Source organism: Patagioenas fasciata, chromosome 12, assembly GCF_037038585.1.
Source record: "Patagioenas fasciata isolate bPatFas1 chromosome 12, bPatFas1.hap1, whole genome shotgun sequence".
Taxonomy (NCBI): Eukaryota; Metazoa; Chordata; class Aves; order Columbiformes; family Columbidae; genus Patagioenas; species Patagioenas fasciata.
Window position 1 is genome coordinate 1,176,136 of NC_092531.1, and position 26,905 is coordinate 1,203,040.

General features: G+C 48.2%; 1 protein-coding gene across 1 annotated transcript in view; it reads left to right on the forward strand.

Annotated features, from left to right (window-relative positions):
• Window positions 1-7,177: 7,177 nt before the first annotated feature.
• LOC136115767 (dynein axonemal heavy chain 9-like) overlaps window positions 7,178-26,905 on the forward strand; it is a gene marked incomplete at its 5' end in the record, with an annotated part of 46,342 nt that continues 26,614 nt past the window's right edge. Inside the window, 5 exons of the mRNA XM_071813686.1 lie at window positions 7,178-7,251; window positions 13,444-13,546; window positions 14,791-15,030; window positions 22,764-22,925; window positions 23,715-23,911. Coding sequence (XP_071669787.1) covers window positions 7,178-7,251; window positions 13,444-13,546; window positions 14,791-15,030; window positions 22,764-22,925; window positions 23,715-23,911 — 776 coding nt within the window. The remainder of the gene's footprint in view (window positions 7,252-13,443; window positions 13,547-14,790; window positions 15,031-22,763; window positions 22,926-23,714; window positions 23,912-26,905) is intronic.

Below are 26,905 nucleotides of genomic sequence, written 5' to 3' on the forward strand. Positions count from 1 at the left end.
GAGATGACAATGGGCTGCACCTCCTCATAGATGGGACTTCAGGGATAATTCAGGGGAAAAGACACAATGGGTGTGCCATCGTTGAAGGTGTGAGTGGTGAAATAAGAAACGGGCAGGTTACCTAATAACTGGTCAGCTCAAACATGCCAGCTATACGCTGTCAATCAGGCACTGCAGATGTTAGATGGAAAAGAAGGTACCGTCTGTAACGGTTCTAGATGTGCATTTGGAGTAGTGCACACCTTTGGGAAAATCTGGGAAGCATGGGGTCTAATTAATAGCAAAGGGAAAGAATTGGTTTGTGAAGAACCAGTTGGACAAGTGTTACATAATCTGATGTCACCAATAGAAGTGGCTGTAGTACATGATGTCCATTAGGACATCAGAGGGGAAACTCCTTTTGTGTCAGGGGAAATTGGTTATCAGATGAAATGGCCTGAGAAGCAGCCTTAAAACCTGAAGTGATAACTGTAAGTTATCTCGCGCTTGAGGTCCTGGCCTCACAGGAAATTCCAGTTTTTGATGAAAAATAAGAAGAAGTCCTCCAAGAATTAGGAGCCAGGGAACAGAGTGGGAAATGGGTACTCCCAGGTGGTAGAGAAATGTTAAATAAGCAAATCATGAGGGAGGTATTAGCGATTCTACATCAGGAGAGTTATTGGGGAACACAAGCAATGTGTGACGTAATACGGGAATTTATACTATAGCCAAGCAAATTTGTGAAAGATGGGTGGTTTGTAAAAGAAGAAATAAAAAGGCACTTAAAAAGCAGCCTGCAGGAGGGCAGGGTCCAAGTTTACAACTCTCTCAAAATATTCAAGGTGATTTGCCTGTAGCTGGTCGAATTAAATACATACTAGTGTTGGTTGATCACCTTGCCAGATGGGGAGAAGCTTTCCTCCTGAGCACTGCCGCAGCAGCAGTGGTAGCAAAAGTTTAATAACAGGTGGACCTCCACAGTTTGAAACTAAGGATTTATTTCTCAAAAACTGTATACTCGGGTTGTCTTACCTATCTTCTCTCAGGCACAAGGCCGTCTGGCACAAACTCTGCCTTTAGAGTTTTCAGCTCACAAGTTTCAGCCTGAAAACTGGGTCCTGGTCAAATCCTGGAAAGAAACGGAAGCTTCAGCCAGATTGGGAAGGAGCATTTCAAGTTCTGCTGCTCACCGAGACAGTGGTACGACCAGCTGAGAAAGGGTGGACTCATTAGACACGGATTAAAGAGCCAATCGAACCTCCAAAGGACAATGACGAGTGGCAAGTATTGACAACTGATGACCCCCTTCGACTAAAGATACAGAGATGAAAATGAAATGAAACCTTTGGGGATTGTTAATCCTGTGTATGTAGAATTTACAAATGGGTTACTTAACAAACGTCACTGAAACTGAAGGTTCCCTAACAATTTGAGTAGATGATTGCCACATCCTTAACTGTGGGGATGTACAGAGCTAAAGAGAATGGAGTTATGAAAAGAAACGTGTCCAAGGGGACTGAGTCTAAGGATGATTTAAATAAGTGCACAGTTTTTGTTACTGTCTCTCATTGCCCCTCCTGGTACAGTGTTATTTGGAGCACAGAGTTTAGGGGATGGACAGTGAGCAATGAACGGTTATAGAGTTGCAAAGAAAAATGACCCTATCTAAAGGACAGTCTCTCCCAGGATGTGAGTCTCTGCAGTGCAACCCTTTGCTAATTGCAAGACAGAGAGCAGATGATTCAGTAAGTGGGGTTTATGGATCACAAATAGACATTAGTAGAAAAGATGCCCTGGGAAGGTTCAAAATATATGGAGGTACAAATGCCTGGGTAGAATGGATCAAATATAAGGTGCAAAGCCTAAACGAGCAATTGCTATGCCTGTGCAGCAGGAAGGCCTGTGGCCCAAGTGGTACCCTTCCCTCTGGGGTGGAGCGAAGATTGACAGGGGATGGAGTGCGTCTTAGCCTTATGCCAAGACTCTACGGCATGGAGAAATAAGTCGTGTCATACTCTCTCCCTACTGTTTCCAGCTTTGCAGGGAAAAATATCAAAATCCCCCTGGCATTTTCAGGAATAATTGAAAATCATACTGCCTGTCTCTCACGACGCGGCAGGAATGATACCAAGTTCCTAGGAACATGAGTAGGTGTGCAGAGACACGGGAAGTTGGTCCTCATATGTCCTCAAATGCTTCTTGAGTGGATCTTTGGTGGTACTGTGGGAAGATGACACTTCATTCCATTTTATCCCCCACTGGGAAGGTACCTGTGACGTCGTACAATTGGAAATTCCTTTTACCCTGGCATTTGAACACTGTGATCCATCAGGGCAACAGAAAAAGGAGTTTAGGGCTTTCCTCTGATGACAGGGTTTATTTCAATTAGATTGGGGTCCCCAGAGGAGTCCCCAAGGAACACAAAGCAAGAAGTCAAGTTAGCTGCGGGTTCTGAGTCCTTTTTGTTTTGGTAGGTAACTACAAACAAGAATGTAGACGGGATAAATAACATTTATTTATAAGTTATACTAGACAAGCAGTTAAATGAATCACCAAACAATTAGATGCTACTAGTAGAATGGCATGGGAAAATAACATGGTCCCAGATACGATGTTGGCAGAAAAAGGTGATATATGTCTAACAACAGCTTCAGCAGAAGAATTGGCTGAGAATTCAGGTGTAGATAGTCCACTCATGGGATTGTTAGAATCTTGGTTTGGAATATTGAGAGAAATTACTTCTTTAATCGAAGTAACAGAAGCACTGATTTCTATAGCATGCTACATCATTCCGTGTCTGCGAGGACTTGTTCAACACCTTATTGGACAGCTCTATCAAAGCAAGTGCCTTTAGGGCCACTGCCATGCTCAGATAAAATGATCCTGCTAAAAGAACAAGAAGAAAGAAAGAACAGCAAATGCATAACTCCAGAAGAAAAACGTGAAATCGTGTTGTCTAGGCTTGAAGCCACCTATACAACTGTATCATAAGAAAATGCAAAACCTCCTCCATTTCAGTCCTGCAGCTCAGCACTAGTTTTTCCTCTTCCCTCCCTTTGTCCTGCTCCCTTTGCTTTCTCCCTTTGTTCCATATCCTTCTGCACAAAACCACCGTGACTCAGCCTAAGTAGATCTGCCGCTTATTCTTTTGTACTGCCAGCAGATTGTGGAAGTAGAGTATAAAACCCATCCTTATGGAGAGATCTTTGCATTTTAGGCTTAGTCTAAGTGTCTCAAGTAGCCGGGGTTTTTGATTGGGCCTAATCCATCAGGTCTGATGGCTTTCCTCCTCGTCTCCAGATGAATGTGGTAGAAAATATAAAGCAAGGAAACGTCCTTTGGCCCAGCCTTGCCTTATTTCTTTCTCATCCTGTTCTCTGTCCCAGCCTCTCTCACTAAGCCCTCGTCTGGCTGCATGGGGTGCTCGGCTGCCACACCCAGCTCTCCTTTTCTCACTCTGCGGGTGACAGGGACACAGCAGGACTTGGTGTCAGCTCAGCAATTTCTCAGTTCCCCAAAGAAGCTGAATTCTGCAAATTGCTGCTGTTGCTCTTGAAATGACGTCATCAGGTGGGTGTTTTGGTGTAATACACTGAAAACCAGAGCAGAAATGCTGAAATATTCCCATGGTATGCATGGTCTTAGGAGCAAAGCACCGTGACTCAGCCTAAGTAGATCTGCCGCTTATTCTTTTGTACTGCCAGCAGATTGTGGAAGTAGAGTAGAAAACCCATCCTTATGGAGAGATCTTTGCATTTTAGGCTTAGTCTAAGTGTCTCAAGTAGCCGGGGTTTTTGATTGGGCCTAATCCATCAGGTCAGATGGCTTTCCTCCTCGTCTCCAGATGAATGTGGTACAAAATATGTAACCAAGGAAATGTCCTTTGGCCTAGCCTTGCCTTGCCTTGCCTTATTTCCTTCTCATCCTTTTCTCTGTCCCAGCCTGTCGAGGGTTAGGATTGCGGGGTGACAATCAAACCCTGGCAGATGTGTTGTCAACCTCCTCTCCCCCCCACTTCCCCCTTTTGCCCCTCCCTCTCCCCCCTTCCCACTCAGGACAGGCGATCAAGAGGGAAAGAAGGACAGAGAGAAGAGAGTTGGAAAAGTTAAAGATGTTTTACTAATGCTAGTAATAAGAATAGAGAAAATAATACAAAATATACAAAACCAATCTTCTAAGTCTCAGCAACTGCAGAGCCAGCACCCAAAGTCCTGGATTAGACTCTGTAGCCAACCGGAGCTGGATTCAGTCTCTCACTGGCCTCAGTTCGCAGGGACGACCAGCAAGGTCCTCTCCTAATGTCGGCCATGAGGAAAAAAAGGGAAAAGGGGCGAGATCCTCGTGATCTCCCACTTTTATATGAAGTATTCACGTGAACGGAATGTTATTCACCGTTGTTCAGTCTCTCAGTCATCAGTTTTCTCGTTGCCCCCCTCGCGAGATGTCCATCCGTGCTTATCAATAAGTTTGCATTCCCTTGCTGGGTTTAACCAAAACATGTGTTGGGTTCTCCAGGAAAATGCAGCTGACATGAAGGCTTTAGCTGACAGGCAAATTCACTAAAAGAGAAACTTGTTTTTAACAAAACCAGGACATTCCACCCCTTATCATATGACATTCACTGAATACTTAAACCTTATCAATACAATCTATCAATACAATCTAATTAATCACTACTACTATATATATATATATACATATGTACATATATACACAGGAGTAATTAATCAGTGGACCATCCTTTGAAAAGTTCATTAAGTTCATTTTGTCACCACAGTCTCCCAGGGCAGGGAAAATGGTCCAAGTGCATCTCATGACCCCTGTTGGTGGGTTAAGGACACCAACTTCGAAGAAGGTGTCGGGCGCCACTCGAAGAAGCCAGCGCTGGTTTCATCACCATTGTCTTGATCTGAAAGACACTTATTAAACATTGTTAGTGCGGCAATTCACATCATACAGTTCAGCATTGCATATTTTCACCTAAAATCAAATCCCCTTGAGGTACACACCGAACTTCTCCATCCTTAAGCATCACCCACCAGGTGCTGCCAGGTCCCTGGGCAAAAACAATCCCACGAATAGGTTTGCCTTTGCCTGAGGCAGGAGGAACCCAGACTGCCTTTCCTAACATATTTTTCATGTGTACTACAGGGACTTTATCTCCTTCTACAGTCCATAGAATTTCTGATTGGGCAGGCCCGGCTCGATTGGTTGATCCCCTGGTGTTGACCAACCAAGTGGCTTTTGCTAAATGTGAATCCCAGTTTTTAAAGGCCCCACCACCAAGTGCCTTTAGTGTAGTTTTTAACAAACCATTGTACCTTTCAATTTTCCCAGAGGCTGGTGCATGATATGGAATATGATATACCCACTCAATACCATGTTCTTTGGCCCAATTGTCTATAATACTGTTTTTGAAATGAGTACCATTGTCTGATTCAATTCTTTCTGGCGTACCCGGCCACCAAAGGACTTGCTTCTCAAGGCCCAAGATGGTATTTCGGGCTGTAGCATGAGGTACGGCAGATGTTTCCAACCATCCAGTGGTTGCTTCCACCATTGTAAGTACATAACGCTTACCTTGACGTGTTTGTGGAAGTGTAATATAATCAATCTGCCAAGCTTCTCCATACTTATACTTTAACCATCGCCCCCCATACCATACAGGTTTTAACTGTTTTGCTTGTTTGATTTCGGCGCAAGTTTCACATTCATGAATAACCTGTGAAACAGTGTCCATAGTTAAATGCACCCCTTGATCACGAGCCCATTTGTATGTTGCATCTCTACCTTGATGCCCTGAAGCACCATGGGCCCACCGAGCTAGGAAAAGTTCACCTTTATGTTGCCAGTCCAAGTCCACCTCAGCTACTTTAATCTTAGCAGCTTGATCTGCTTGTTGGTTGTTTCGATGTTCCTCGGTGGCTTGACTTTTAGGCACATGAGCATCTACATGACCAACTTCCCCAGGCAGGCTCTCCAGCCGAGCAGCAATGTCTTGCCACAGCGTGGTTCCCAATGGTTTCACCTCTGCGCTGCCAGTTACTTTTCTTCCATTGCCGTAGCCACCCCCACAAGGCATTTGCTACCATCCATGAGTCAGTATAGAGACAAAGCATTGGCCACTTCTCTCGTTCAGCAATGTCCAAAGCCAGCTGGATGGCTTTCACTGCTGCAAACTGACTGGATTCACCTTGTCCTTCAGTGGCTTCTGTAACTTGTCGTGTGGGACTCCACACAGCAGCTTTCACCTTCGATGTTTTCCTACAGACGACAGGATCCATCTGTGAACAGTGCACACTGCTTATCAGTCTCTGAAAGCGGATTATATGGTGGTGCTTCTTCAGCACGTTTTACTTCCTCCTCATCTGCAGACATCCCAAAGTCTTTGCTTTCTGGCCAGTCTGTAATCACTTCTAATATCCCTGGACGGTTGGGACTTCCAATCCGAGCTCATTGCGTGATCAGTGCAATCCATTTACTCCATGTAACTTCGGTGCCATGATGTGGAGAGGGAACCGTCCCTTTGAACACCCAGCTCAGCACCGGCAGTCGAGGTGCAGGAGGAGCTGTGCTTCAGTGCCGATCACTTCTGAAGCAGCTCGAACTCCTTCATATGCTGCCAGTCTCTCCTTTTCAGTTGGAGTACAGTTGGCCTCATATCCTTTGTATCCTCGACTCCAAAAACCTAAGGGTTGACCTCGGGTTTCTCCTGGTGCTTTGTGCCAGAGGCTCCAGGTAAGTCCATTATCTCCGGCTGCGGTGTAGAGCACATTTTTAACATCTACTCCAGTTCGGACTGGTCCAAGGGCCACCGCATGAGTTATCTCACGCTTCATTTGTTCAAAGGCTTGGCGTTCAGGGCCCCACTCAAATTGGTTCTTTTTTACGAGTCACTCGATAGAGAGGCTCACAATGTGGCTGTAGTCAGGAACGTGCATTCTCCAAAAACCTACAACGCCCAAGAAAGTCTGTGTCTCCTTTTTATTAGTAGGTGGAGACATTGCTGCAATTTTGTTGATCACATCCATTGGGATCTGACGACGGCCATCTTGCCATTTTATTCCTAAAAACTGGATCTCCTGTGCAGGTCCCTTGACCTTGCTTCGTTTTATGGCAAAACCAGCATCCAAAAGAATAGGAATTATTCTCTCACCTTTTTTGAAGACTTCTTTCGCTGTGTCGCCCCATACGATGATGTCATCAATGTATTGCAAGTGTTCTGGAGCTTCACCTTGCTCCAGCGTGGTCTGGATCAGCCCATGGCAGATGGTAGCACTGTGGTCCCTGGGGTCATTGGTTGGGTCATGGAGTCACTGGTTGGGTGATGGGGTCATTAGTTGAATAATGGGGTCATTGGTTGAATGATGGGGTCATTGGTTGGGTCATGGGGTCACTGATTGGGTGATGGGGTCATTGGTTGAATGATGGGGTAATTGGTTGGGTTGTGGAGTCACTGACTGGGTGATGGGGTCATTGGTTGGGTTCAGGATTGGTTGGTTGGATGATGATGATGATGGTTGGATGATGATGGTGGTTGGATGATGATGGTGGTTGGATGATGATGGTGGTGGTTGGATGATGATGGTGGTGGTTGGATGATGGTGGTGGTGGTTGGATGATGATGGTGGTGGTTGGATGATGATGGTGGTGGTTGGATGATGATGATGGTGGTTGGATGATGGTGGTGGTTGGATGATGATGATGGTGGTTGGATGATGATGGTGGTTGGATGATGATGGTGCTCTATGCCAAGGATGCACGGAGCATCTGGGCCAGTCACAAGAGGATGCTTTTGGATATTGGGGTGCAGGGCTTTGGTGTGAAGGTTCGGGAGACAGACTTTTGGGTGCAGGGATTTGGGCACCAAGAGTTCTGGGTGCAGCATTTGGGTCTGCAGGGTTCAGGTGTTCAGGACCTGGGGGTGCAGGACTTGTGGGCTGGAGGATTTGAGGGTGCAGGGATTTGGGGTGAGGGATTTCAGGGTGCCAGTTATGGGGGGGAAGGATCTGGGGTACAGGTTTTGGGGGTGCAGGGTTAAGGGGTTTAGGATTTTGGGGTGCACAGTTTAGGGTGCACGTTCTGGGCATGTATGATTTGAGAGTGCAGGGCTTTGGGGTACAGCATTTGGGGTGCAGGGTTTTGGGGTCAGGATCTGGGCGTGCAGGGTGTTGGGGAGAAGGATTTGGGGGTGCAGCATTTTGAAGTGCAGGGTTTGGAGGAGGGAGGTTTTGGGGGTGAAGGATTTGGTGGTGCTGGTTTTGGGAGTGCAGTGTTAAGGGCGTGGAGGATTAGTGGTGCAGGATTTGTGGGGTTCAGGATTTGGGGCTGCAGGGTATGGGAGGGAAGGATCTGGGGCTTCAGGATTTGGGGGTGCACTGTTGGGGGTGCAGGGTTTAGAAGTCAGGTCTAAGAGTGCAGAGTTTGGGGTGCAGGGGTTTGGGGGGAAATTTAAGGTTGCAGAGTGTGGGGTGCACAGGACTGGGGCACAGGATTTGGGGGTGCAGGGTTTCAGGGTTCAGGATTTGGAGGTGTGGAGTTTTGGGGTGCAGGGGATGGGGTAAAGGATTTGAGGCTGCAGGGTGGTGGGGGAAGGATTTGGGGGTGAGAGATTTGGGGTGCAGGATTTGGGGGTGCAGAGTTTTGGGAGGCAAGGATCTGGGGCTGCAGGATTTGGGGGTTCAGTGTTTAGGGCAGCACAATCTTGGGGTGCAGGGGTCTGCACTGAAGGGTTTGGTAGAGCAGGATACGCAGGACTTTCGGGTGAGGTTTGGGGGTGCAGGGTTCATGTGTTCAGGAACTGGGGGTGCAGGATTTGAGGGTGCAGGGCTCTGGGTGCAGAGTTTGGGAGTTCAGGGTTTGGGGTGCAGGGTTTTTGGCAGGAGGATCTGAGGGTGCAGGATCTGGGGGGCAGGATTTGGGGTTCAGCATTTTCAGTGCAGGTTTGGGGGGACTTGATTTTAGGGTGCTCGCTTTGGGCTGCAGGATCTGGGTGCAGGATTTAGGGTTCGGGGTTCAGGGATGCAGTGAAGTGCGGGATCTGGGGTGCTCGATTTTGGGGTGCAGAGTCTTGCAGGAAGGATCTGGGGGTGCAGGGTTTAGGGTGCAGAATTTGGGGGTGTAGGGTTTTAGGGAGAAAGGCTTGGGGGTGCAGGTCTAGGGGGGTAAAATTTGGGGGCAAAGGGTTTGAAGGAGCAGGATTTGGGGTGCAGGATTTGGGGGTGCAGGGTTTGGGCGTGCAGTGCTAAGGTGGTGGAGGGTGCAGGGTTTGTGGTGAAGGTTTTGGGGTGCAGGATCTGGGGGTGCAGGATTTGGGCATGAATACTTTCGGGGTGCAGGATTTGAGGATGCAAAATCTGATGGTGCAAGGTTTGGGTGTTCAAGATGTAGGGGAGCAGGATCTTGGGTTTTGGGGCACAGGGCTGGGTGAGGCCAGATTTGGGGTGCAGGTCTGGGTGAGGGATCTGGGGGTGCAGGGTTTGGTAGTGCGGGAATTGAGGGTGCAGAGTTTGGGGGGCAGGGCTTGGGGGAGCAGGAGTTTGGGGTGCAGAACCTGTGGGTGCAGAGTTTGGGGTGCAGAACCCGTGGGTACCGGGTTTGGGGAGGCAGAATTGGGGGTGCAGGGTTTTGGAGTTCAGGACATGAGGTTGAGGATTTGGGGGTGCAAGGTTTGGAAATGCATTGATTAGGGGGAAGGATTTAGGGTGGTGGGATTTGGGGGCACGGGGTTTTGGGGTCAGCATTTGGGGGTGCAAAGCTTAGGGGGCAGCGTTTTGAGTGCAAGTTGGGGGAGGACTTGATTTTAGGGTGCAGGGTTTGGGGTGCAAGTTTGGGGATGGCAGCATTTCGGGTATACAGTTTGGGGGTGCAGGGTTTTGGGGAGCAGTATCTGGGGGTACAGGATTATGGGATGTGCAGGGTTTGGGGGCGCAGGGTTCAGGGTTGCAGGGTTTGGTATCACAGGTTTGAGGGGTTCATGGCTTGGGAGGAAGGATTTGGGGGTGCAGAATTTAGGGGTGCACGTTTTAAGGGTGCAGAGCTTAGGGGGAAGAATCGGAGATGTAGGGGTTTTGGGGACATTATCTGGGGGTCAGGATTTGGGGTGCAGGGTTAGTTGGGATTTGGGGTTGCAGGGATTTGGGGTGCACGTTGTCCATCGCTTCTTTAATACCGCTTGATTGCTTACTCATAGCTGGGTTGAGAGGAGCTTTGCTCTGCTCTTGCTGTGGCTTGTGACTGTGGTCCCAGTGCAAAGCCTGCGAGGGGAGCGCGATGCTCGGCCTTGCTGCCCCGCGACGCTGAGAGCAGAGGCGGCTGTGGATTTGGCCTCAGCTGGGGTGAACCCCCCTGCTGTGAGCACCTAACATTGTCTTCTGTCAGGCAGCAGCAAACAACCATTATCTAGGCAGAGGTGATTTGAAGGAAAAGCAGTGACTGTTTTGGAAGGAGATTGGTGTGTTTTACACTTTAGCCAGCAGCTCTGTGTGGGACATGAATATTTGCATCTCTCCACAGGGAATACAGGGCAGGGACGCATTGCAATTTCCACTCTCCTCAGCTGTGTGCATGCCTGAGCTCTGCCAAAAGCTTCCGAGGAACAGAGACAGTGGAGCGGAGGCAGAAATCTTGGGCTGTGGGTGTCAGGGAAGTCAGGCAGATAGAGGGTGAGGGAGCTGCGAGGGAGCGTTGGAGGCACAAGGGGCTGCAGCGAGGAGTAGGGGGATGCAGTGAGGCGCAGAGGGATGCAACGAGGTGTGGGGGATGGAGTGAGGCATAGGGGGATGCAGCGAGGTGCGGTGGGATGCAGCAACGTACAGGGGATGCAGCGAGGTGCGGTGGGATGCAGCAACGTACAGGGGATGCAGCGAGGTGCGGGGGGATGCAGCAACGTACAGGGGATGCAGCGAGGTGCGGTGGGATGCAGCAACGTACAGGGGATGCAGCGAGGTGCGGGGGGATGCAGCAACGTACAGGGGATGCAGCGAGGTGCGGGGGGATGCAGCAACGTACAGGGGATGCAGCAACGTACAGGGGATGCAGCGAGGTGCGGTGGGATGCAGCAACGTACAGGGGATGCAGCGAGGTGCGGGGGGATGCAGCGAGGTGCGGGGGGATGCAGCAATGTACAGGGGATGCAGCGAGGTGCGGGCAGATGCAGCAACGTACAGGGGATGCAGCGAGGTGCGGGGGGATGCAGCAACGTACAGGGGATGCAGCGAGGTGCGGGGGGATGCAGCAACGTACAGGGGATGCAGCGAGGTGCGGTGGGATGCAGCAACGTACAGGGGATGCAGCGAGGTGCGGGCGGATGCAGCAACGTACAGGGGATGCAGCGAGGTGCGGGCGGATGCAGCAACGTAAAGGGGATGCAGCGAGGTGCGGGCGGATGCAGCAACGTACAGGGGATGCAGCGAGGTGCGGGCGGATGCAGCATGCCATGGGTCCCCTCCCAGACACATCGAGGCCTTCTGCCCATGTGCTCAGCAGTGCCCACTGGGCACTGTATTGCATGCAGGAAGTTATCATCTCACCAATATAATAGGCTCAGGTAGGATCTCTCAGCAAAGCATATTTTATTAACGATTTTGCAAGGTCGGGTGTTCCACCTAAAGGTAGGCACACAAAACAGGGCAAAAAGCCACTGCTTATATCCACCCCTAATCCCAACTGCAAATTCCCTCCCCAGTTCCCCGTTGGTTGGGTACGGCAGGGTTTACAGACTACCTGACACTTCCTAGCTGCCAAGGCTCAGTTTACCTGTCTCACGACTCCATTCTAATAACCCTTCCCATTATTTCTTTATTTTCATTGAAGGTGTGTTTTCTTGACTGTCTGAATTTTAACCACTGGAATGGTTTTCAATTCCTCCACACCCGCTCTGGGCAGCCTGGGCCAGGCTCTGGCACCTCCCAGCAAACAAGTTTCTGCTCATGTTCAGATGGAGCCTCCTGTGTTTCAGTCTGTGCCCGTTGCCCCTCACCCTGGCGTTGGGCACCACTGAACAGAGTCTGGTCCATCCTCTGACACCCACCCTGAGATATTGATCCCATTGATCAGATCCCTCTCAGCTTCTCTTCTCCAGCTCAACAGCCCCAGCTCTCTCAGTTTCTTGTCACAAGAAAGGTGCTCCAGATCCCTTAGCATCTTTGTAGCCACCGCTGGACTCTCTCCAGTAATTCCTTGTCCTTCTTAAACCAGGGAGCCCAGGACTCCCTGTCCTCCCCCGGCAGCAGCAGCCTGCTGACCCTTGTCATGTCCCACCTGGCGCTATGGTTGGGGGAAGTGTGACTGAGATTTGTCAGTCCCCTGGGTTGGAAAAAAGTACGTACAATCCTGAAGGTCCACAAACAAAAGACCTTTATTTTTTGTAGCTTGGTCCAATTGGCAAATGACTCAGTGGCAGAAGGATTTATGTTACTTAAGCTCAATCGATAAACAGTTTAGCAGCGAAAAGATTCACATGAAAGAGTTTTGTGGCACAAGTGGGGCTCTAAACCTTATGTTACTGTATTACTCACAAAAAGGAAGGCAAAGAAATAGGAATATAGGAAGGAAAGAGAGAGGAAGAAAAGAAGGGGAAAGGAAGGGGGAAGGAAATGGGAAGGGAAGGAAAAGGAAAGGGAAAGGAAAGGTCTCACCACCCTTAGGGCTCCGTGGTGTGTTTGAGGGGTTTGTAGTCTCAGGTCCAGTTCCTATGCAGGAATGCTTGGGTCTGTAGTCAGGGTTCAGCACCCTGTGGTGTGTGGTTCGGTTCCCGTGGTCAGCCCGGTGGGTGGAAGGGTCCCCAGGGTGGCACCCTGCCCGTGCTGGCACAGGTTTTATAGGGTTTATAGCCCTCGGGATCACCTGGGCTTTTGTGCAGGCGTCACTGGGGGTGATTGTGGAAGATGGGGGAGGCCCGAAGGGTCTCTCAGCCTGGGCCTTGACACCGTGTCGGGCCTGTCAGCGCACAGGCTGCGTGTCCTTCAACACAGCACTGCCTGTGTCACCCAGCCTTTGTCTGTGGCTGTCACCTCGGCCTTGACATGTAAATCACCATTCACCTGCTCACGATGGCCCGTCTCCCATGACTGGGTGTTGCAGGGCTGGGTTTGCCACAGTGTTTGAGAGTCACCCTTGTAGTCTCTCACACCCTGTCCCGGGTTGGGATCAAACCAGAGACACTCCTGCTGTTTTCTGCCATTTCCATGCAAGTGAAGAGTATGGCCCAGGGGCTTTGCTCAGTGCTTATTACTGATAGAAATATTAGCTACAGGTTGTTGAAGCTGAAGGATTTCCACCAGGAGCAGGACTCGCGTGTGCCAGGCCGTGTACAGATAGGCCGGCAACCTGGGCCTGGGCCTCATCTTGGCAAGACGCAGAATTTGACCCCCTGAAGACAAGCGGCCTCTGGCAGCCCAGGGACATGTACTGAGAGAGGCAGTGGCCGTGGTCACTGTGCTGCTGCTTGTGTTTTGCCCGAAGGTACGACCGGACCAAGCTGTCGCTGAAGGAGATCACGAACGTGCAGTATGTGTCGTGCATGAACCCGACGGCGGGGAGCTTCACCATCAACCCTCGGCTGCAGGTAAAGCCCTGCACAACGGCAGGTGCATCGCTGGGTTTATTTTGGGGTGGATCATTTAAACGTGAGGTTAGAGGACAACCACTGGCAGATCCTGCTGTTGTTTTATCAGTACAAATGGCACGAATCTGTTGAGTGACTGTGATTCCTAATAGTGAAGCACCGAACTGGGTCCCTTATTCCCTTGTTTGTTTTTCCTCGCATTCTGCAGCTCCGTCAGAGGAGGAAGTCAAAAGTTGCCAGCCAGCTTAACACCTACTTTCAGGACAACCTTCTGGTCCATACAGGCAGATTTTGCCTTCATTTAGCTCGTATTTAGCTCTGAAGCATGGTGCATTAACGCCGCCTGCTTTCCAGAATTGTCTGATGCAGCTGTCAGTAAAAAGAGGTGTGGGGGAGAAACCCAAACGAAGAAAACAGACAAAACTAAAAAAAAACCCAAGCCACACCAAAACACAACAACAACAAAAACCCCAACAAACCCCAAACCAAGCAACCAAACAAAACCAACAAAACAAAGAACACCAAAACCAACAAAACCAACCAAATCCCCCCAAAAACCTAACCGAACAAAAAAACCCCAAGCCAAACAAAAAGCAGTTCAAGCGCTGCTGATAACAGAAGATTTGGGAAGAGATCTTAAACATTAGACTTTGATTTTTGGGAGCTGCCAACCGATGGAGGGACTGGGTAGCAGTGAGCAAAATTCATTTCATCATGGAGAAACCTAATGACCAGAGTCAGCTTGGACCCTGGCTCCTCTTCAGCAAGGTGTGGAGTTAAAATGAAGTGTCCCATGGGCAACTTTGCAAGTTCCAACTTAGTAAAGAGGTCCTCTGGGAGATGGCACCTTCCAGGGGCTGCTCTTAATAGAGACAGTGACTGGGCTTTGTCAGAGGTCGGTGGGACCTTCAGAGCCCTTTGGCTCTTCAATGGACTGCACTTCCAGTGTAGCATTGGTGAGATGCAGTTGAAAATCCCTGGTTTAGTGAGCAGAGTGATGTCACTTCCCACCTGAGCTCTGCTGGCAAACTGGGAGAGGGAAATAACCTTGTTCAGGTGGACTGCAAATCAGAGAATCATAGAACAACCCAGGTTGGAAGGGACCTCAAAAGATCATCTGGTCCAGCATTTCATGGGAAAGGGAGCCTAGATGAGATTATCACAGCAAATCCCCAAGGGCATTTTGCTTGAAAGGTGTTTTTCTACCTCTCTGACCTTTCCATGCCTTCCTTTCTCTCCCTCAGCGTCACTTCTGTGTCTTCGCGCTGTCCATCCCTGGGCAGGATGCCTTGTCCAGGATCTATAGCACCATTTTAACGCAGCACCTGACAAGTGGAAACTTCTCGGGGGCTGTGCAAAAATTAGCTCAGCAGCTGATTGCCCTTGCCCTGGGACTGCACCAGAAAGTAGCCGCTACATTCCTTCCAACAGCCATCAAGTTCCACTACATTTTCAACTTGAGAGACTTCTCCAATATCTTCCAAGTAAGTGCAGTTGCTGTCCTGTGGGACTTGAAGCTTGTCCCGATGCTACAAGAGGCTGCGGAGCTGTGTTCCTCTAGCTCTGGTGGGCAGAATGCAGTCTCCTACCTAAAAATGACACAGCACATGTGTGCCCTGAGTAAAGTGGGCGACCTTAGGCCATTCCTTAATTCCTTGTTAGTTTTGGATGGATTCCAGAACCATTGCCCATGGCTTTGAGAAGCTTAGTTACTTTCCAGCCTCTTGTGGTCAGCGGGGAGGGATGAGTAGTTCCAGATGGATGTGCAGGTTTGGGGTGGGTTGAAATGCCCTCTGGCTGTAGAAGGGACCAGCTGAAGGGAGCTTTGGGCTTCCGACTTCAGCACTTAAATGACTGATGGTGAGTGCGATGGAGCTGCGCTCATCTTTGGGAGCCTCAGTTCCACACGTGTAAATGTGGGGATTAATGGCACTGTTCCACCACACAGGCAAATTATTTTATTGTACTGAAGCAGGTGGTGGATAGTTAGTGGGTTACTGGCCCTGAAGTTAGATCCAGCTTAGCTTGTTGGCCTGTACTGGCATGTCCTCTTAGCTTCTTGATGGTCAGATGCTCAGTATGTGCATGAAGGGTGGCATTTAAAAAGGTGATAATTGAATCAAACCCAGCTTTGACTTAATTGCTAAAACTGAATTTCCACCAGAGCCAGTTCTGTACCAAGGGGAAGTTGTTCAGATTTAGAAATATTTTCTTCCAACAACGGAGAGACTTTTTTTTCCCCTGAAATCTCATACTTTGAAGCAGTAGATATTACTGCTCAAAGAGCCTTTCAGAGTTTAAGGCTGATTAGTAAAATTTGAGAAGGTTCTCAGCAGCCAAATCGAGAGGTTTGGAACACCATAAACTCTTGTAGAACCCCGGTTTGTAACTTGTTGCTGTCCTTCTTAACACCTGTTCTCCTAAGTACGTACTGAAAGTTTGGTGCCTTGTGGTCTGGTCCATCACACAAGAACTGAAGTAATGACGTAGTGGGAAATGCAAAAACAGGGCCTTGAAAAAGTTAATAACTCTTGTGCCAAGAAAGAATCAGACCTGTCACTTATGCTCAGCTAAACATCAGCAGCTTTTGATGTTAGATGTGGGTCGTGTTAACTCCTGACTTCTAGTTAATCTGTGCTTTGAAAGGCAGAGAGAGAAAAGCAGCATTTCCATGGGAAGCTTTAATTTTAACTGTAACCTGCTTGAAAGGTGCTCAGGTTATGGGATATTAGGAAATGTCCTGCCAGGTCTAGATGCTGGGGCAGGAGCAGCGACTGAGCTCAGGTGTTGTTTTGTTTATCACGTGGCTTCAGGAGTGGGGGAGTCTGGCTCCTGGGCTTCATAATGTTTATTTAAATAGTGGTCCAATTTTTCTTGAAATCCTTCCTTACCTTTTGGATTCATTCTTGATTATTCCTTCACATTAAATATTCTTGAGTTTTTGAGATCTCCTGATATCCTGTTTGTCCCTACGGGAACACAATTTTCTTCCTGAAATTGAGTGTGAAAGAAGCTCTGGACTCCGGGAATGCATTTCCATGTGTTACTTTCATTCAATCTTCATAAACTCATAATTTAGCTCACACTCTCTTGTCCAAACCCTTCTTGTGCAGTGCTAGCTTCAAAGTCAGGTCAGGCTGATCAGCCAAGTTTTGAATGTTTCCATGACTGGAGTTCCCATAACCTCTCCGACCCTTGTCACACCACTAAACCCACTCCACGGTGAAGCTGATATATTTTTATTTCAGTTGGAATTTCCCTTCCTGCAGTTTGTTACCTCTTGTCCTTTTGCTATACACCTCCAAAAAAAATTGGCTCAGTCTTCTCTATAACTCCCTATTAGGTAGTTGTAGACAGAGTCAAAGAATCACAGAACAGTTTGGGTTGGAGGGACCTTCCCAGCTCCCCCAGTGCCACCCCTACCATGAGCAGGGACATCTTCACCAGCTCAGGTTGCTCAGAGCCCCATCCAGCCTGGCCTGGGATGTCTCCAGGGATAGAAACAGAATTAAAATTCCCCTTCACCTTTTCCCCGAGCTGAACAAACCGATTTCTCTCAGCCTTTCCTTGCATGTCCTGTCCTCCACCATTTTATGACCTTGGTGGCCTCCGTTGAACTCGTTCCAGTATGTCAATGTCTTTCTTGTCCTGGGGGCCCCAAAAGTGGATTGAACCTCACACAGCTTTTGTCTGCCTGTCAAGGTCCTTCCCTTTGCGTTCTGCGTGGTCAGTGCCAGCTGCAGCCCTGCTGGGAGAGCACTGCTGGCTCCCGCATGGAGACACCCACTGCCCCGGTACCAGCCCCTGCGGAACACTGGAGCTCCAGTGAGACCTCGGAGCCTGCTGGGCCAGCCAGTTCTCCACCCACCTTCCAGTCTACCATGGCCCATGACCCTTGATATGATGCTAACTGGGAAAAAAAAAAAAAAGATAAAGGAATAAACAACCCCCTTTTCCTGGTTAGGGACATGTGAGTTTCCTTAGCTTGTGGGCAGATGGAGAACTGGTGGATGTAGCTCGGTGCATGTTGCCTTTTTCAAATTCCTTTTAATCCCAGACAAGCAATCAAACACCGCCTGCACAATAGCTGTGTGTGTGAAGGGCATTTGGAGATTGTTGTTTTACCGACTGTTCTGTAGTTATACAAGCAGCCAATGACAACTGTTAAAGGCACAAAGCACGTAGAAATTGCAGCTGTGGAGGGGTCAGCCCCTGGACTTGCTGCCGCTGTGCTGTGATACTGCTGGCTCTGCACAGGTCCTTAAAATGGCTCCATTTGCAGCCTGTCCAGTGGCCCTGTTGTTATCTCACTATTATATACATACTGTTATATACATAATATATTATATATTAATACTGCACCTACCAACCTTAGAAGCCCAGCTTGATTCCCTTTGTCAAAACTGCCTGACAGCTCTTATGACAAGGAGTCCTGTGCTAATTACCTCATTACAAAACACTCCAAGAACTTGTATCTTAATTGCTGCAGCTAATGAATTTGGACATTGTACGCATGTGAGTGTTGCACAGAACAAGGAAGACGGCCCCAAATCAAGTCAGCAATAATTCCTTTCAACAGGTACAGGTCCTTACTGCTCTCATGTTTTCCCTTCTGCACCCAAGACCCATTGCCACCTGGCTCCAGCTGGTCAGGCTGATGTCTGCGTTGCTTGGAGCGAGGGTTCAGCTGAAGGTGACTCCAGGTGTTCACTACAAATGATGGCAAAATACCAGAGAGATTTGTCAGGTATTGGTGAAACCAAAGGGAAAAGAGCAACCTATACACCCAGGGGTAGGAGGCTCGGCAGGCAGCAGTGGATTGACTTTGTCAAGCACTGTTCATGTTTGTCCTGACTGATTGGAATGATCGTCTCTGGGGGTCTGAGTATCTTCAGTGGGATTCCCTTTTGCCTGGCGAGTCGCGTCCTCTCCCCCAGCAGAGAAAAATGGGCATTTCTGTCTGTAGTGCATCAGCTCTTCCTCATGGACAAACACGGAGAAGAGCTCAGAGGAACTGTGTTTCTGAAGCACCTCATTCACTGGAGGTGAAAGGAGTCCAAGGTGACTGTCCTCTTGTCAGACATCAGCACTTTGCAGATCTAAGGTGGGATTAGGCTCCAGTTCAAGGTGCTCAGATTCAGGTAGGTGAGGATATCCAGGTTCATCCGAGGCTGTGGAGGCCAGAAGGGTGTCCAGCGCCCCATCAGGGACACAGGTGTGGTTTCACTCTGTTGCCCAAGTGTGGGTCTCTAATGCTTTTTGAAACATGTCAGGATATCCAGCCTGGGTTCCAGCGGCTGTTCAAGGACACAGGTGTCTTCTTCTGTTGTGTGGGTTCCTGTCTGAACTGCTTGAGCCATGTTGTTTTCCAGGCTGCCCTGGCTGTACAATAGGTTTCTCCTGAGATGAACCATCTAGTTGTGTTGACTTGGGAAGGCTGTGGGAAATTCCACGTATCCCTCCAGAACAATGATTTTCATCCACTGTTCTCATTTGATTTTTGTCTCTGGACATCACCTTCAGCTGGAAAACACTAAATGCCTCAGCATTACAGAATCCCACATAATCCCAGCCTGGTTGAGTTGGAGGGACCTCTGCAGATCCCCCAGTCCAAGCCCTGCTCACGCAGGGTCACAGAGCAGATCACACAGGTGGGTCCAGGCGGGTTTCAATGTCTCAGAGAAGGAGACTCCACACCTGCTCTGGGCAGCCTGGGCCAGGCTCTGGCACCTCCCAGCAAACAAGTTTCTGCTCATGTTCACCTGGAGCCTCCTGTGTTTCAGTCTGTGCCCGTTGCCCCTCACCCTGGCGTTGGGCACCACTGAACAGAGTCTGGTCCGTCCTCTGACACCCACCCTGAGATATTGATCCATTGATCAGATCCCTCTCAGCTTCTCTTCTCCAGCTTAACAGCCCCAACTCTCACTGAGTCTTTCCTCATCAGAAAGATGCTCCAGACCCCTACCAAACCATCTAGTTGTGTTGACTTGGGAAGGCTGTGAGAAATTCCATGTATCCTTGCAGAACAATGATTTTCATCCACTGTTCTAATTTGATTTTGTCTCTGGACTTCACCTTCAGCTGGACAGCATTAAATGCCTCAGCATTGTACTCAGTGCTGCTGCTTGTCTGGCGTCAGCTGGCCAAGGGTGAAACTTTGGTTCAGGCCCTCAAGTAGAGATAAGCTGGTCTGTCCTATGTGACACCAGGGTAATGTGTGTGTTGTGGGGGGGTTTGGCTCCCAAAGGGGAACATGAGTCTCCAGGGAGGTGGCGACTGGCAGAAGGGCTGTGGGTGAAGAAGGGGGATGAAGAGGGGAAGCCAGCACTGGGCATGGTTCCTCTGCTGAGTACACAAACACATTCGGGTCACTGCTGACCTGGGAACACACCAGGGTCTGGGCTGAAGGATGCTGCTTCCTGATTTTTAAAAAGAATAACAAGGAACCTCAAAATCTATGACCATCTTCAGCCCCCTGGGCTCGTGGCTGGTTTTAAATGACTACAGAAGGCTCAGCAAGTACCGTAATAATTTGTAATAATCTAACTTTAATTTGCTGTCACGTTTCACTGGAAATATGAGGAGGGGCTGGAAACCACAGTCAGGGATGACAGGCAAGAAGGGGCTGGAGCAGGGTTAGGCAAGGTCTGCAGGAACGGCAGCCTGGCTCCTGGTTGTTGTGAGTATATAATTTACTGTTACTGATGTTACTGCTGCAGGGGCAAGGTCACCCTTCAGTCCTTTGTAATCCTTTGGGCTCATCAGAAGGTATTATCTGTTACTTTCGCTCTGTAGTGGGTCCCGTCTGTGGTTCAAGTCCGACACTACTTTGTCTTGCACTTCTACAGCACCTTTTCGTGCCTCTGGGTCCCACCATGCACTGCAGAGTTAAATTGATTGGTACGCTCCAAGCAATTTACCCTTGATTAAAGCAGACAGGTCTCTGCAGTGACAGAGTTGTGGATTATGCTTTTTAAAAATACATTCCCCTCTGGCTCCCACCAGAGAAAGCCCTGCTGCTGTCTTTCTTTCCATCTGAAAGGGTTACCATGGTATTATGCTCTAAATTATATCTGTCATCTCTGTAAAATAATAATCATAGACCCAGCAGGGTTGTATTTTGCTTTTTATTCCTATTTCTAACAAGATTTTGAAGCAGCATGTCACATGAAGATCTGTGGCAGCTGGGGAAGAGCAGGCTCTCTCCTCCTGACAGCCAGACAGCAGCGGGGGCTCCGGCGTGTCCTGCTGCTCCACGTCGGCTCCACTGCCAGTGAACTCCTCACTCCTTTGCATGGGGAGGGATTTTCATGTTCACCCTTGGTTGAGCTCACTAAAGAGCCCTGCAAACTTCAGGCTTGAAGCACCGAAATGCACCTTGTGTGTTACGTGCTGACATTGTGGCTGAGTTGGGAATGACGGCGGCGAGATGGGCGCAGGGTCAGCAAGAGTTTGTTTTGTGCCTTGGTCTGGCACGGTTGTTTGGCACAGCTTTACCTTGGGTTTGGCTGGCGTGTGGTTACCTGAGCCAGTCTGGTTTCACAGCTTCCCCCTCCTTCTCTCTTCCCATCTCTGCTATTTTTCTTCCTAACAGAGATCCAGGTGCCAGCAGCTGCTCTATCGCACATGGCAACCACGGTGCTATGGAACAGGCTGCCCAGGGCAGTGGTGGAGTCATCATCCCCGGAGGGGTTTGAAAGGTGTTTAAACAAGGTGCTTAGGGACATGGTTTCATGCTAGAATTAGGGTATGGTTGGACTCGATGCTCGTGAGGGTCTCTTCCAGCTGAAATGATTCTGTGATTCTATGCAGTGCCAAGGGGGTGACTGGAGCCTCTCGTCAACCCTCCCTGATATCAGAGCAGATTTAAAAATTGGCACTTTAAATAGGACTCTTGAGTTTGTGGCCCACACGCTGTTGTTGTGTTTGTCATTGTTTTCATGTCACCGCTGCTGAGGCAGCTCCAGGCTCCCCAAGAAGAACGTCAGGAGAAAGGAGAGCAGGTGCTTCATCCAGCAGTGCAGGACAGCTAGAAAGGGGTCGCTATGCTGCACTAGTTAGTATAATTTTAAATGTTATTTAGACTGCAAAGAAAAAGTTATTTATTTTTCTTGCCTGGTCTCCAGGGATGGTTCATCCACCACCTCTCTGGCCAACCTGGGCCAGGCTCTCACCACCCTCAGGGGCAGCAATTTCTTCCATATCTAGAGCGTCCCCGTCGCTCTCTGGGGACGCAGCTGGTTGCCGTGGCAGAGCCTGGTAGCTCTGCTGAGAGGAGTCGGGAGAGTCGGGTCTGTAAAGTGAAGGAAGGGGAGATGTTCAGGTGTTAAGTTAATAAACTGCTTACAGATTTGTGAAACGTGGATTTTCTTCCCTCTGAGCCTTACATTTGCTTGCATCAAGAACACAACTTTTGTGGCTTGGAGTGTCTTTAGAGTGACTTTTTTTTAGGACCTGATGGGTTTCACCTTATTCTCTTTGAGTCATCAGCTCTTCTCACTATCTTTTCTCTGAAATAAATAAAATAACAGCTTGACAGCTGTAATGACAAATGTGAAACCCAAATGATTTGAGCCATGATCCATCGAGCTGAGATGGCCTTCTTTACATTGCTTTTAATACATTTTATGTTTTGTGTGTAAATAATTAGATGTTAGGAATAAAAACTGTCTGTTTAATACATGCCATTGAAAACCCTGGGTGCTGTTAATAGGCTTAGTAATAGGTGACACCTCTTTGAAATATAATTCTTTTATGCATTTTAATAGAGTTCATGGTAAACATGCTGTGATAAGCAGACAGAAACTAATATTTCCTGCAGCCAGAATGCACCTAATTAAAATTAATTGATTTTAGAAAAAAATCATCAGCGCTAAGATGTCCAAACTATCTTCTTCTTGACAAAGCAGCCGTGCTGTGGTGTTGGGATGCAGAAACCCGCCCGTCGGGCTGGTGTCTGACCCTACGCACTCTTGGAGATCAGGCTGCGCTGGGGATGCACTTTGGCTATTAAAATTGGTGTAATATATACAATTGCTTTGGGAAATTGGAGGTAACGAAGGGCACGTTCTCCAGGGGCTTCTTCAGAAGTTTATTTGCAGGTTGTTACAGTAACTCTGCATTTTGAGTGATTCAGCCCCATTCAACCTGGATGCTGGGGAGACATCAGGCCCTTCAGGTCAAGGTGGGGTTTACTGCTGGTCTCTGCACCCCACAGGGCCTTCTGTTCTCTACCCCGGAATGTCTGCAGCACCCCCAAGACCTGGTGAAACTCTACCTGCACGAGTCAAACCGAGTCTACCGGGATAAGATGGTTGAAGAAAAGGATTATGGTACCTTTGATAAAATCCAGCTGGAGACGGTGAAGAAATTATATGACGTAAGTGTTGAGGTTCATAACTCTGATAATAACGTACGTGCTTACAGGAAAAAGGTTCCTTGGGCAAGAGAAGTTTGACCCAAGGTCTGCCAGTCTCTCACTTGCAGGGAGTGTGATGCTCTTGGTGGGACACCAGGAGCAAAATCTCTGTCAACTGCTTCCTGGGCTGCCAATGTTGGTATTTGGGTGAACGATGCTCTCCCTAAGGGCACCGGGGAGAGGAGATTTCGGCTCTGTGAATTAATTAAATTATTTTATTTAAATGTCTTGAGTCTTGTGGCAAAAGCAAGAGAGTCAGATCCCCAGTCTTGGTGGGAGTAAAGTGAGATGCAGGCACAAATCCCTAGTGCTTTCCTTTTTTTCCAAAATATCTTCCTAATGGAAGCTCTAGACCTGCTTTGCTTCAGTCCTGTCATCACCCGGCAGTGTTGCCATTGGAGTCCTGCAAATATCACAGTAACGCAGACAGTGCTTTTTCCTCTGGCTGTTAATCATTGTCCATGCAACAGTGTCATGCTGTAGCTGTTGCTGTGGGGCTTTTCTTGTGCTCACATTTTCTTAAGGTGATGAGTTCTTGTGATTTACAAAAGGTCCAGAGCAAGTATTGGGGCTTTATCCTTTCCCTTTCCTTCCCTTTTGTCGCTCTTTCCCCTTTTTCAACACACAGGTGCAGCTATATGGACATTTTTTGGAACACTGTGCTTCACTTGGAAAGATGACATAGAGCTGCAGTGTTTTCTCCTTTACTTCTTATATACCTTTTTTAAAAATTATTTTTAAATTTGACAGGACATTGAGGAAACTTTAGAGCAGACCAAGCGAATGAACATTTATTGCCATTTCGCTAAAGGCGTTGGAGAACCCAGCTACAGGCCAGTTCCGACCTGGGAGGAGCTGAACAAGATCCTTGTGGAAGCCTTGGACAGCTACAACGAAGTCAACGCTGCCATGAGCCTGGTGCTGTTTGAGGACGCCATGTGCCACGTGTAAGGGAGTTTTCTGTCTTTATGCTCTCATTGTAGCTTTTATCCATGCAGATTGTTTCCATGGAGGTTTCTGGAGGATGTCGGTATCCATTATTAGAGCAGAAGGAGCTGGAGGTGTGCAGAAGCTTCATCTGCCCACGTGGTGTGTCCTGCACAAATACTGCCCTGCTTCTCCAGCTGCTGCTGGGGGGATCTTTTGACACTGTGAGGATGCGGGGCTGTCGGATGGAGGGTCAGCGTGCTGGTGGTCGTTTGAAGTCTGGTTGCTGTTACATCTTTGGCCCTTGATGCTCTGCATACGGCACAGACGTTTATTGTACATGACATTGATCAAGTGCTTTTTGTCTTCACTTGACAGCCAGCCACAGAACTAGTTACACCAGGATGTCCCTAAATGCTTTCACAACTGGGTTAGAGGCACGTTTACACAATTCTCAGTGGGGTTTTCAAATGTATATAATGTGAGATTACGTGAATTCAGGCTACTAGTTTGAATGGACTGAGGCACTTAAATTGCCTGGATCCTTTGGAAAGCCTGCTTGCATTCCGATGCCTGGAGGTCCAGCTGGATTCCCTGTGGAAACTGGACACGTGGGACTATATGAAAATAGCGAGCCTCCGTTGATCATTATGAAGCTATTTACATGCCTGTGGTATGGATCGTGACACGTACCTCCAGCTCTTATACATGATTTAAATGCTTGTTGGGAATTCCACAGAATCACAGAATCACAGAATGTCAGGGGTTGAAGGGACCTGGAAAGCTCCTCCAGTGCAATCCCCCCATGGAGCAGGAACACCCAGCTGAGGTTCCACAGGAAGGTGTCCAGGCGGGTTTGAATGTCTGCAGAGAAGGAGACTCCACAGCCTCCCTAGGCAGCCTGGGCCAGGCTCTGACACCCTCACCAGGAACAAGTTTCTTCTCCAATTTAAGTGGAACCTCCTGTGTTCCAGTTTGTACCCATTGCCTCTTGTCCTGCCATTGGTTGTCACCGAGAAGAGCCTGGCTCCATCCTCCTGACACTCACCCTTTAGATATCTGTAAACATGAATGAGTCCCCCCTCAGTCTCCTCTTGTCCAGCTCCAGAGCCCCAGCTCCCTCAGCCTTTCCTCACACGGGAGATGCTCCACTCCCTTCAGCATCTTGGTGGCTGCGCTGGACTCTCTGCAGCAGTTCCCTGTCCTTCTGGAGCTGAGGGGCCACAACTGGACACAATATTCCAGGTGTGGTCTGATTTTTGGGGGCTGAAATGCAGACCTGGCCTCAGATAATTTCTGAAGATGAACCTCCCCTGTAAATCATAGTTTTAACTGATTTTGCCTGGAAACATTGTATCATGAAGAGCAGGTTTGTGACTAAGCTAGAAGGAAGCCGCTGTCCTGCTGCACGCTTGTGTGGGTGATTTCAGGTTTGCTGGACCTGGTAACCTAATGCAGTTACTCTCATGCAAATTAAAAAAATACATATATATATATAAATTTCTACTCCTTTTAACTAGCTGTTTAACCAGTTCTGTTCTAAGAGCTCAGCAATCTGTTCCTTTTGCGGTGCAGCGTGCTGGCTGTGCTGGGGCATGGCTTCCCTTATAGTTTGGGCATTTACTTCTTTGTATTAATGAGTCATATGCAACCTGATGTCCATTGGTGTTTCTGCTTGCAGAAAGGTGACAGTAATTTTAATCTTGTGCTTCTTTTGCACTTTACATAAATTGGGATTTTCAACAAAACCTGTCAGTATCCCTCCAGTTAATATTGTGAGTAATCGGGAAGGCGAGGTTTGAGTATTCAGCATGATTTTCACTGGAGCTGAGTGATTTCGATTCAGCGCATTTGGAAATTGCGTTTTGCTGAAACACACAAATTATTCCATCTCCAACAGCTTATGGATGACATCTTGAATTTGTTGTGAAGTTTCTGTTGGGAAAAAAAAGTAAGGGAGTTAATGTATGTGGGGAGGTGGGGGATATGGGTCAGTCACCTCCTGACCCGGGGCTCATGGTGCCCATTCCCAACGCACAGCCCGTGCCCTTGCTTTTGGGGACAGCCAGCTAGAGAATGAAAAGCAGGAACATTCCAGCTCTCCACACAAGCTGGATTGCTATTCTGGGTTTAATTTCACAGTCTGTGGGAGTCTGCACATAGATCATAAGACGCTTGAGTTGTAATAAAGCAGTACAGTATTTCTTGCAGTCTTATTTGAAAAATTAATTAGATTAGTCTAGGAAAATACTCAGTTAAGTGAGTTGAATAAAGGCAGTGATGTCAAGAGGGGAATGGTGCTTGCATTTCAGACACCTGACAGTGAGGTTTTCACAGGTAGGATCCTCTAAACCTCCCTCACTTGGGATTTTAACGTGGGGATGTCAGCAATTGCTTAAAGAGAATAGACTGGGGGCAGAGCTCACTGTGCAACTCTCAAGGACAAGTGAACAGACCTGAAAAACAATAGCAAGTTCATTTTAAGTGTGACAAAATCTCACTCTTAATGGTGGCTTGGATAAATAATGTTGGACTGTATTTTCCAGACAGGTATTATGCTATTCCAGATGTATATGAATATGCTTTAATGCATAGCAGGACCCTTCACCTGAACATGAACCCAAAATGCTTTGTGAAGAGGAACCTTCACTGGAGAGGTGCACCAGAGCCATGAATTCTGTTCTCACTATTTGCATGTCCATGTAATGTGTTTTTTCCCTTGTCCTCCCTGCAAAGACATCCAGGCCTTCACCTTAAAATATTTCTATCCAGCAGGACTTGGCAGGTGGAAAAATATTGGACACAGTTTGAATCGCCACCAAACTATTTTTTTAATCAGCTACGTCCTTTGTTTGGGCCTCAGCAGAGATGGGGATTGATTGCTGACATGTCTCTTAGATTGACATTTTTCATCCCATTCAGACTACGGTTTCCTAGTGATTAAAATATATATTGAAAAGCAGTGGGCAGAGAATAAGAAAAATACTCTTATTAATGACAGATTTTATATGCTT